This window comes from Centroberyx gerrardi, chromosome 1 (genome assembly GCF_048128805.1).
Source record: "Centroberyx gerrardi isolate f3 chromosome 1, fCenGer3.hap1.cur.20231027, whole genome shotgun sequence".
Taxonomy (NCBI): Eukaryota; Metazoa; Chordata; class Actinopteri; order Beryciformes; family Berycidae; genus Centroberyx; species Centroberyx gerrardi.
In genome coordinates this window covers 12279629-12292169 of record NC_135997.1, presented here as the reverse complement: position 1 = coordinate 12292169, position 12541 = coordinate 12279629, and the positions used below count along the sequence as shown (strand labels likewise).

The 12541-nt window shown below is 41.9% G+C and overlaps 1 protein-coding gene across 1 annotated transcript; it reads left to right on the top strand.

Annotated features, from left to right (window-relative positions):
- Window positions 1-5143: 5143 nt before the first annotated feature.
- On the top strand, window positions 5144-10897 carry LOC139927411 (uncharacterized). The gene is made up of 2 exons (XM_071919540.2): window positions 5144-5303; window positions 8548-10897. Exon 2 carries the CDS (start codon window positions 8556-8558, stop codon window positions 10284-10286), a length of 1731 nt encoding a protein of 576 aa, XP_071775641.2. The 5' UTR covers window positions 5144-5303; window positions 8548-8555; the 3' UTR covers window positions 10287-10897.
- The last annotated feature ends 1644 nt before the right edge of the window (window positions 10898-12541 follow it).

Genomic DNA, 12541 nt, shown 5'->3' with positions numbered 1-12541 from the left:
TCAAACTGGCTATTTTGGATGCGTTCTTGCTTTATGGACCACCGCCAACCGGACCACCTCCCTCCATTTAGGAGGACAAAGTTCTTTCCAAGGTCAAATCAAGTTTCTTTCCAGAACTCTTGGAGAAAGAGTTTCGTCGTGACAGCCAGAACTGTTGACCGTCATTGTTGACGATAAGGTGGGGCAAGTTTCTGTTGTGTTTGAGCCCTCAGAGGAAAATAAACACCTTAAGCCATAGCTGAGGGAGGCCATGCAGTGCTAAGAACAAAAGAGGTGAGAAGTAGACCTACTGCTCCCATATTATGAATACTAACAGGACAGCCATATAGGATGGTGTAAAGTAGAAAAACCTGCTAAAATAAAAAGTGGTGTGATTGCTGTGAAATTCAGTATTTAAAGGAGAATGATGGCTTCTCTGAATCGTTAGCCTAAACTATTTGATGACTCAAGGCACACCCTGCTGTGGATGAGTCTGGGACCTCCATCTCTATTGATGGACACTTTAATAAAACATCTACACAGGTTGGAGAATCAACACCAACCCCAGCAGCAGACTCTTTCTGTTGTTTCTTCCATCCTGGTTCCCCCTCCACCCCTACTGCACCCCTGGTAAAAACGGTGAATGAACAAAGTTTTGTAGGAATAGAAGGCACTAGACCAGAAGATTGGCTTTGTATTCGATGGCATGTGAGTAGGTTGGGTGAGTATTTGTTATTCCAAGGGAAATCCATACGGCTTTAGGGTGAACAAAAATGTGCAGTAAATTGTAAATCACTGGGAGATGAGATTACCCTTTAAGCTCTGAAAAGGAATGAAGGTCTGAAATAACACTCAAGGTGTGTATGTTGCTGCCAAACTACTGAGGATAAATAAACTACACATTGTTGGACATTGAAGCTTCAGATAGATAACAGAATTACAGATTATTAAATCACTGACTTTCTCCCTATTGATAAGGTCCAGGCAGAAAAGCTGATATTTTATTCAAAGATGAATGTGGGTTTTTCAAGTTTGTCGCATTCTAACTGGATGTTTAAACACTGCTCATTGGAAAATTGTAGATGAGACTATGATAATGACTTTGTGACATGTATTACTACAGCAACATTTTGTGTAATTAAAATTATTTTGAATCCATAATCTCTGTCTGTATAGTCAAACTTTTCTTTTGTGTTGTATTTTGTACTTTTTTACTAGTGCAAATTTGAGTATCACTGCTGTTGTGAAATAATGATAAATCTCCAGTAGATGGTGCTATTCATTTCTTGCTAAAATTCAATGGATCCCATCTAAACCTAAAACAACTAAGTAACACTCTTTCTCCTGCAAAAGCTGGTATTTTATCCCTTTGAGGTCTAATCTAATGGGTGCGTGTAGGCCTATGATAATTTGAAGTGATTTTTACGTATAAGATAACTCAACTCAACAATAAAGATAAATGGTCACTATATTCTCACTATTGCATAGCCTACCACAGACAGATACAGTATCTGTAGGAATATTATAGGAAAAACACAGTGATTGTAATTTGTTAGGGTATGCTGCCATATTGTTTTCAGAAATAATGCTGTGTTTTGTTCATGTGGATACAGTAGACTAGCTGTGGCATGAGAAAGGAGAAGTGCGGAAAAGCCCATGGCTCCACTCAGATAATAGAGAAAGTGCAACGTCACTGCTCTAATGAATCTGTTTAAAAGCCTGCCTATCTCTATTGAAGGTCTACTTCCAATATGTGTATTTATGAGAGAGAACTCCAAAATGTGTGTTTTAAAGCTCTCAGAGAGCACCTTTCACTGATCCTGTGCTCAAAAATGTTTTATGAACTGATTGTGACAAGCTAAAAAATCACCACAATGTTTGAGGTTACAATGACCTTATAAATGAGGGCCGAAGTTGCCACACTGTAGTAGGCTGAGCAGTGGATGATATTGGATGGGGTCAAAGGACTGAATGACGTAAGTCTGCAAAGCTGACATACTTTTATGTAGGCTATGCTGTCATTTTTGATTGCTCAAGAACTATATCTATAAACCAATAAAGCACAGACCAACCAAGCCACGCAGAACAGTTATCATCTAACTTTACAAAAGCATGGTGCCCTTAAGAGAAAGGTCATGACACCCACCATGACATACCAGTTTCACCCTGTGTGGGACAGCCTAATTGGGACTGCATGTGGTCAAAATCTTCACTTTCAGACCACATTTAGCCTCAGACCATTTCATGCAGATTAAGGCAGTTGGGGTGAAAATCTTGCATAACTTGTTCTCATTACAGGATGACTACAGGGGATTTGCTAGGAATTGTGAAGACAACATCAAATGTCAAGCATAAAATTTCAACAATTATACATTTGGATGACATACATTTATTGGAGAACAATTCCTATCATCATAAAATACATAAGCCCAAATTAATCATGCACATGCACTGCTGGATGAATGGTTGAAAGAACTGTATCTTGCTGTGATGTCTTTCCCCAAACAAGCCCACCAGTTTGGACAAATCCCACACCACCTTGTTTTTAGTCGGTTTTTTTTAAGGTGTTTTGAGGTTAGGTCCTAGGTTTTTTTTAGGTTTTAGGTTAAGCTACTGGCCTAAAGCTTGTTGCACCACCCACCACCTGTTTCCTTACTCCTTCACCCCAATCTTTGCCTTTTAGATAAGTCTGCTGGACACACAGACAGTCGAGCTTTGGGCATTTACATGATGGCTTTAGGGGAATTTCCCCAGGCCGCCCCATATGGCTGTGAGTCTCCCAGTAGATTGGTAGGCTGGGATGGTGGTCAGACCCCTGGGAATGCATACCACAGCTCTTGCATCATGTGAAACTCAACCTTTCCTTCCCCTTTGTCACTGCTGAGTCTCGCTGCCAGCAGGGAAAACAAAAAAAAGATTGATCTTATTTTCTTGTTTTCTATAACAGAGAGAAACTAGATCCTTCTGCTCAATGGTGTGTGGCATCTTGAAAGCAGGTCTTAAAGTTACACACAACACACACACATGCACACAACAGTGCATTTCTAAAATTCAACAGATTTAACAAGATGAACTATGTGCTTTTTTAACATTCCCATCACACTTACTTACACTCCTTATTTACACACTTCTTTTTGACACTCCCCTTTCTGTTTCTATGGTGATATGTAAACTTTTACTTTGGAGCAATGCTAGGAAATCAGATTTATTTTGTGATGGACAGAAAAGCCATACACATTTATAACTGATTTCCCATTAATGTTCAAAGTATTTGGATCTTTCCATAAAATGTGACAAACCCTATCATCAGTGTCATACTGTGTTGCTTTGCTTGCCAAACCTCCCCATAGACTGTATGTTGTGATGTGAGTCCTTGTGACAGAAGAGGGCGCTGTCCTCTTAATAATACTGCTTTCCTGGTCTTGTTCCTGCAGTATTTGTTCTGCAAGTATTTGTTTAAAGATTTGTATATGGTTAAAACTCTGATTTTGGATTATGAGTATAGGAAGTTCATAAGCAAAAGCCCCTCTGGGTTAAACGACCTGGTATGAAAAACAGGTGCAGTGGTTTGGGATTCAGCATAAAGCACGTCATACTTTAAATATTCTGCCTGTTTTTCAGATCTGTGATTTAAAATCTAGAAGAAAAATGTAAAAAATATAAAGGTTTAACAGATCCTTTTCATTACATGTGTTGAAAGAAATTGCTTGTGATTTAAAACCATCTGGCTGTATAAAAATAACTATGTCAAATAACCTGCAACTACACTTCTCCCTTTTATTACTGTAGTATGCAAATCTAATAAAAAACAAAACTCCCCTCAAGCAGACTTTAAACTGCAAAATAGCCAGTCTGATTGCTGCTATGGGGCTGTCAGGCTGTTTAGCTAATAGGGAAGTTATATTGTAGTAGTTTAAATGAGATTACAGGAGGTCAGTGACATGTAAATACTCATTATTGTAGAGTAATGACTTTATGATTGACTTTATGACAATTTATGCTCCAACTTGCTTTGATAAACATGTATCTGATCTTTATATACCATAAAGTCATCAACAGTATTCAGGTACCTATGTGTGGCAGCTGTGTGAGTTAAATTGTTTAAATAGGCAACATGTTCACCTGGATGAAGGTCAGTTGTAGAATTTCATTAAGCCTCACCCCGACCAACCTTGTCCCATTAACACATAGATGTCAAATAGCACAGAGGCGCAATGCATCAGGGTACTAGAGAACACTGAGAGCGACCCTTTGGTCCCTTTTATGCCCTTCTTTGTAATTATCAACATGAACAGTACACCAATTTATAGCCAAGCATAGGATAACACATACATACTTAAGACAGCCTGTTCTTGTTTATGTCTGTTGTGGCACATGAGTAAGTTCAGAAACTCACAGTCCAGGTACTGACTTATGTAATAGTTTACCAAACACTAGCTTGGGAAGAAATCACATTCTGTTATCATGTATGATTCAACATTGTATTTTCTGTAGCCTACGAAGTAAAATCTGTTAGGTTTAGTCAGTATGACTTTGTACCTGTTATGTTTGTTTTTGTTCATATTTGCTATGTATGATGTTATGTCTTTGTGTTTGTTTTGTTTGCTTTTTGGCTGTTTACTTTGTGATTGCTGCTAGTAGGGGTGAGCCATAGAAAATCCTAACAAAAAATCACTATAGCCTAATTTAGTGTGTGTGTGTGTGTGTGTGTGTGTGTGTGTGTGTGTGTGTGTGTGTGTGTGTGTGTGGTAGGCCTACTCAGTAGTGAGCTTATAGTGACCTTATCATACTAAACCTCCTATTGCATCACTATAATATTCCTATAATACTCCTATAGGGACTCATAGTTTTGCTATAGGATATGTTGTACAGTATCTTCCAACATTTATTATAGAATTGCTGTAGTTATTTTTCGCAAGGGCGTTCTTGTAGTAGAAAGTAGGTTATTGATGATCACTTTTAAAAAGTGAAATGAAAAGTGACATTATTTTCACAATGACCCTCAATCCCCACATTACTTTCTACAGTAAGCCAGAGAAACATGCGCCGGTAGTGGTGTAGTGGGTGTGTGTGGCAGAGGAGGGGTTAAGGTTTGGGAGGGTGTAGATTGCAGGCAGAGCAGTAGTAGGGTAGGCTAGATTGTGATAGCGACAGATGTCTAGAAACCAGTGAGGGGCACTCCTCAGTCAAGGCACAGTCCCAGATTGCACCTCAGAGAGCAGGGGCGGAATCTGTGCAGCTGTCACTCGCCAAGGTTTACCTCTATTATCAAATCCGGCCGAATCTTTCAAGGGAGTACAACAGATCACTCTTCACAAATACAGGTCAGTCACCTCAGCCTAAAAGGTTTTTTTTTATTCAATGGAAGGATGCCTAAAATCTAGGCTATGTTCTATCGGTTAAAGCTTGTAGGAAGAGAGAAATTGAAAGAAAGAAAGAAAGAAAGAAAGAAAGTAAGAAAGAAGGAAAGAAAGAAAGAAAGAAAAGAAGAAAGAGACGGAAAGATGCTCTCGAGGGCTAGGCTGCCCATTGTTCTCTCTTCCTCTCTTTCTCTCCTTGTGTTTTTGTATATTTCTACACTGGCATGGTAGACTATTATAGAGATTGGGATTTTCACGTTCACAGTTGTAGAATTTCACTTGGCTATACGCCTACTGCGTCTTCACAGTGAGCGGCGCTGGTTGAATTTTTAAGTAGGCCAGGCGATGAAAAAAACCCCTCTCAAATGAAGAAAGCGCTGCACAGACCTAGTCGAAACAAAGTTATTAACCTGTGGTACGCATAAACAACGAGGTTCAAGATTAATGCGGTCACTTTTATCATTTTTTACATGCCTGTGTGAGTGAGATATTTCCAAATGATCGCGAACAAAAAGGGCAGAGCAGATGAGAAGTAGCGGTGGGTGGACTGAAATGGGGGATGGAGACCCCCAGCCTTCAGAGCTCAAGGCTCATTGTCAGTGAATAGTAGGCTAGTAGTATAGGCGTATAGTATACTATAGTATAATTCTTTGTCGTCAACTTCTATTTCCTTCGCAGTCATATTCTAGTAGCCTAATTCATTACTTTTCTTATTAAGTATTGGTTAGGAATTCCCATCCATTGTTAACGGCGCATGCTGCCGTACCTTTTTGCGCATCTCCTTTATCTTTTCTAATTCGTGCTACGCACAAAGCTACGGGTCTACTGTACATTGGCCTTGACTTGTTGGTTGATGTATTTATTCTGAGAAAGGTTTGACAAAATGTCAGTGTTAGTGAAAATCCACAATGGTCTAAGCTCAGCGTAGTTCTTTCCAAACTGTAGAATTTGCTTTGTCTGATTTGAAGGCCTTGTGATGCCAACCGGCTTTATTAAAGAAAAAAATGAACATTTACTGAAAAAAGGAAAACTTGGCTAATTAGTGAAAATTGGGACCATAGGCTGTGTGAGGTTTGAGTTATGTTTATAAGGGATGTATGGTTACTCATTTTTTCTGTTAATTGAATAGCCCAATAGACTGCCATTCATGTGCGTAATGGACATGGTAACCTATCCCAGCCTGGCGTGTGGCGCATCCTGTCTTGATTGCTCCATTGCAGCACTATGGACAGCTCCCGGTTTGTTCACACCCGTGCCCGCACCCATCCCCTTACTGCAGTTCAAGCTGCCCCGGGCAATTAACCTCTCAATGCCACAACCAATTACCTGCTTGTGGCATTTTGGACATGATGTAAGATCCAAACATTTTGCATAACATTTCCAGCCTTGGTCGGTTTTATGGCGTAGCCTGAATCAAACCTTTAGATTGTAGCATTCATCAGACCTGTAATATAAACCTATAATCTCTCTTCCTCCTCCTATGCAAAAACCTGGATCTTTGTCCATCTCTTTTACTGAATAGACTATACTCAAACAGGTTGCTTGAGTTCTTCCACCTACTCTCAGCTCTGGTATTTGTCTGAAACACAATCTGTCAGATAAAGTTGAACTTCCAGTTCTCTATTTTGTCACCAAAAGGAAGTTGCATTCTGTGGCAATCACCAGCTCTTCCTCTATACATCCACAGCAGTGTGGTGAGATGAACACTCTACACTACAACACTACTGCATACCATACATTTTTTACAACGAATAGAACGTACATGGATTTGACCAATGTGTTTTACATTGATTTGTGGCACATAAATCCAATTTCAGAATTTATATGTTGCATGTGAAGGTGCACAGTATATCTTATGCCTGCTTGCTCCGAATTTGATCTCTTCTACATGCTTTGTACAAAATACCTCATACCTCAAATAAATTATCTTGGCTGAACTACTTCAAAAGATTAGTTCACTAAATACTCACACTGGAATAAGTTGACAGGGAGCTGATTAAACAAGACATCTGACCAGACTTGTTGAAAGTGGAAGACAAATTAACAAACCTCCTAGCATCTTCCCTTTTCTCAAAGACTGGTTCACTCACCCCCTAATCTAAGCTCACAACTCCATCTATGTATCTACATACAGTATGTATGTATGTATGTATGTATGTATTTATCGATCAATCTCTTCATTTATTTAGCCTAAGTTTTCACCTGAGATTCACTACACCATACAGTTTTCCATGCTGAGAGAGCACTAGGGGGAATAAATGTACATCTAAATCGTAAAAGGCCTAGAATGGTGGGCTGGTTTGATTTCTGAAAAGGCATACAGTACTGTGGAGTTGTCAGATCTCAGTAAGGTTCCCATGCAGTGGCCATTTGTTTTCTAGCTAAACTGTGTATTGGCAGACAGCAGTCTCCAAATTGGACTTTCCATCTTTCTCCTTTCTGATAGAATGCTCTCCTGCTTTTGAAGGAACTATGTTGAACCCATCTGTGTTCTGCATCTTCAGACCTCAAAGGTTTTGTAATGAAGATGAGTATGTCTATTGCCATGGACCATTTAAAGTCGATTTGATGCCTCCCTCTCAGGTTCATGGAAAAGATCAAAAAAGAATGACAGTTCATCTTTTCAATACATATTATAATCATGGCATACTCAGTGGTCTTAGATATTCTAACATTGGGAATTTGTATTTTGAATGGACTCTATTGAGCAATAATTCTGTGTTTTTTTAATGCAGTTCTATTTCATTTGATAGCATACAGTGGAGTCTGTCAGAAAAGATAGGGGTGAGAGACAGGCTATGACAAAGCTACATAAAAACAAAAACAAAATTTATGAGATGAACCCAGACCCATGTGGCATGCGCCTCAGATTGCTGATCCACCAGGATGCACCAAATAGCATTAGCATTTTCATTGAAATTGTTTTAATTTATAAAATTTATAAAATGTATATTTGTATTTAAAGGAACACATTGTTGCACATGTGTATTATACATTTTAATACCTAAATAAACTTACAACTATCAATTGCTTAATGTACAGTATCATTTATTATACTTTTGAACTGGTCTCATAAGGATTTCTTTTCCTTGAACAATGTAGTTGCCTTAAGTTAAAGGAAACTGGCAAAAACAAACAATGCTTTATGAATGAAGAAGGTGCTGCATGATCCACATTTTAACTGACACCATCATCTACTTGTTTCTAGGAGACGCCATGGGAGGCAAACTGAGCAAGAAGAAGAAGGGATATGATGTAAGCGACCCCAAAGAGAAGAAGGATGAGATCACAGCAGCAGCTGTTAGTGCAGTGGAGTCCATCCAAGCTGCAGTGGAGAGCTCTGCCCCAGCCCCAGTAGCTGAGGTGACAGCTGAGGCTGCCAAGGTGGTATCAGCAGCAGTAGAGGAGGCTGTAGGGTCAGCTGTGGCAGCAGTAACTGAAGCTGTGGAGACAGTGGTGAAAGAAGTGGCAACACCTGCAGCTCCGGAAGAACCAGCTCCTGCAGCTCCAGAGGAACCAGCTCCAGTTCCAGAGGAACCTGCTCCAGTACCCAAGGAACCAGCTCCAGTTCCAGAGGAACCTGCTCCAGTACCCAAGGAACCAGCTCCAGTTCCAGAGGAACCAGCTCCAGTTCCAGAGCAACCAGCTCCTGTTCCAGAGGAACCAGCTCCAGTGGAACCAGCTCCAGTGGAACCAGCTCCAGTTCCAGAGGATCCAGCTCCAGTACCAGAGGAACCAGCTCCAGCTGAGCTCCCAGTTGCAGCTCCAGAGCCTGCAACAGCTCCCGAAGAGTCTGTTTCAGCCCCAGAGCCTGCACCTGAAGAACCAACTCCAACACCAAAGGATTCAGTGCTTGAAGAGCCTGCTGCAGCAGCAGAGGAGCAAATACCTGCAGCAGTCTCAGAAGAGCCAGTTGCTGAAGCAGAGGAACCTTCTGCTCCAGCACCAGAAGAGCCTGTACCAGCTGAGCCCGAACCTGAATCTACTGCTGCACCTGAAGACGTCCCTGTAGAGGAGCCTGCTCCAGAGCCAGAACCTGTGCCAGAACCAGAGGCCAATGCAGAAGCCCCAGAGATTGTTCCTGCCAGCACAGACGGGGTGACTGACACTAAACCCACAGAACCAGAGCCAGAGCCCATCCCAGAGACTGTTACTGAGCCAGAAGCCACTGTGGAGGAGACAGTGGTGCCTGCTGCCCCTGAACCTGAGCCAGTGGCTGAGCCTGAGGCATCAGCACAGACACTGGCTGACGTAGAAACACCAGTGCCAGCCGCAGAGCCAGAACCTGAGCCAGAGCCAGAGCCTGTTGCAGTGGAGCCTGCAGCAGAAGAACCAGTAGCAGAAGTTGAGCCAGAGCCAACAACAGCTGAGACTAAATCTACAGAAGTCGAGTTTGTGGAAGCAGACACAGCAGCTCCTGAGGTTTCAGAGACTGCAGCAGAGAAGACCCCGGCTGAAATTCAGCCAGCAGAAGAGGAACCAGCTGCAGTAGAAGCCGCCAGCATTGAGGCAGCAGCTGAGCCAGAAGCAGCAGAACCTGTCCCTGAGATTGTCATCTCAGAGTCAGCCTCTGCCAGTGATATTGCTGCTGAGTCTGAGGTGGAAGCTGAGGCCTCTGCAGCAGAGGAGCCTAGCCCAGAGCCTGAGGTAGAAAGCAAGATGGAGAATGGAGAATTAGAGAGCCCTGCTCTTACGGAGAATGTGGCAGAGGTGGATGCACTTCCTGCTGTAAATGGAGAGTGCACAGAGTCCACTGCTGCCACTGAGCCACAGCCAGAGGAATGTGTTAATGGTATTGAAAAGCCTGAGGAGACTCCTGTCAAGGAGCAGATTGACTGTGAACTGAAAAAGGACTTGAACCTGAGTGGGGATGTCCAGGAAGCTCCTGATGCAGTCTCTGACATGGTGGAGGCTATCAGTACTACAATCACCCAAGCAGTTGACTAGGTCTGAAAAGATGCCATCTTTCAAATTAATGTGAATTCAGTTTAATCCTCTGATGGTGCAAGAAAGCCATCTAAACAACGATAAACACAGCTACACAGGCTTTCTGAAATGCTGAAACCACCACAATTTCCATTGTGGTAACTCAGGCAAAAGGATGTTTTTTCTGGGTAATGAAAAATGAAATGCAACCACTTGAGGATAGAGAGAAAAAGAGAGAGAGAGTAAAATAGCAAGTGAGTAAGAGAGATGGAAGTGCAGAGAGGAGGCTTGAGTTTGGTGTTTGAGGGTGAGTACAGACAGTAAAAACTGAACAGCAGAGCAAAAATACTGGACATTAACAATGGTATTGATGAATGGAATGAGTAGTTATGTCTTTGTGTGTGAGCCCGATGAATAATATGAAATGGTTTATTGGAACAGCATTCATTATTAGTATATTATCTGATTTAGACTTTCATATATCCTTTCCATTACTATACGAAAAGACATGGAGGAAATGTTTTGGCCTTTTATAATAATGCAACCTGTGAGGAATGTTCATTTTAACTTGATGGCTTGGAATAGAGAATAAAAAGAGACTGTTATAGCCTACCTGATCTTCTTTCTTTCTCATGCATTACATAGCTGACATAGCTGATAAATGCTTTATCAGCCATTGTCCGGGGCAGGCACTGGGTTAATAGTAAGATTTATTGTATTTCACCTGTAATCTACTTATTTTACTCTAAGCTATGAATCAGACATTCACCATTGTAACTGATGAAAAACATAAATGATTGTCACTATCAGTAAGTCGTGGCTGATTTTCAAAGTGCAAAATATGTGAATGGCTTTTCCATTTTGCCATTATAGTATCAGTAGAAGCAAAGCAACATTATTTACCGAACATCTAGGCTCTGTTAATTTCAAACCACATGCTATTGACATCCACTGCCATTGCTGCTCATATCAGCTCTCGTGGGTCAGAGTTTGGCTGATTGTTGATATCTATGAAGAGCAATGTCCCTCAGGCCACTGGCCAGATTGCAAACATTTTGGTTGGTGGAATGTGGCTGGCAATTGTGTGTTGCCTACATGTCTCGGTTGGGCAAACAAGAGAATTTTACCGTGAAGCGCACAGAGCAGAAATCAGTTCATTTCCTTGGGTCATCTTCCCCACCTCTCTCCCTCTCACATCACCATGCCTATCGCTGGGGCTCCAAGCCATAGCAGCACACACTGCCAACATTTCACAGATCCACACGGCGAGGGGAGCTAGAGGGGGAGGGGCAGGAATGCTTGCAGGAGGCAGAGAAAAGGAAGAGGGGAGGGGTGGGGGGATTCCAGGAGAGGGAGATGGGGAGCGGGGGTTGGGATGGGGATGGGGATGGTGGTGGTGGTGGTGGGGGGAGGTTCAGGGATGAAAGCAAGTGCTCTGATGCTACGCAGAGGAGAAGAAGACGTCCACGACAAACAGGATAATCTCTCCTTTGGCTTCAGACATTTTCAGACTGTTTTGCAGAGGTGGAATTAGGCAAGCAATGAGGATAAGTACAGTGGATGGTAACTGGCAGGGGTAAACAGGTTTTGACACCTACCTGATGCCTCGTTGTAGAATGTCGCCAAGCCTGCTGCTCACACCTATGTCAGAACAGAGGCAAGAGGGTCTCTGTCAAGCAGGTGCTAAAGCACATGCATTAGCACGGGGGATCTAAATGATATATGTGTTTCTGTGTGTGTGTGTGAGTGTGTGGGTGGGTGGGTGGGATTGGTACAGTATGGCCATACAATCTTGAAATTTCTACTGGACCACGGGTCAGAACGTGAGAGGAGATTTGATAGTGATAATGGAAAGTTCCCATACGAGTACCTCCAGCTCTATAATGAGCCCCTCCACATACCAGCTCTCTCCAGTTTCTTAAAAAAAATACCCAGGCCCTCATATTTATGAAAGGAATGTTCTGGAGAGGGCTTGGGGGCCGGGAGGATGAACTTGCTGGCATGTTTTTCTTCTCTGTAGCTGAACAGTTCCATCAAAACGTCTCACTTTGTATGTATGTGGGATAGTTTAAAAGGCCAAAAGGTCATAGTTTATTGTTAAATTGATAGTCATATATCTTCATACAATGACTGACACAATGTGTTAAAACAGTGTGTGTAAAACAGCAGTTTTACGGGGATACGCTACTCACAAAAAAGCATTTGTGTTTCTTATCTTGAGGTGGTTGTATTTCACTCCTGAAGGTCACTGTTTGATCTTTACTCCAGATAGTCGG

What these genes read in the sequence shown, in the direction of transcription:
- LOC139927411 (XM_071919540.2), top strand. Translation starts at nt 8,556, where the DNA reads ATGGGAGGCAAACTGAGCAAGAAGAAGAAGGGATATGATGTAAGCGAC.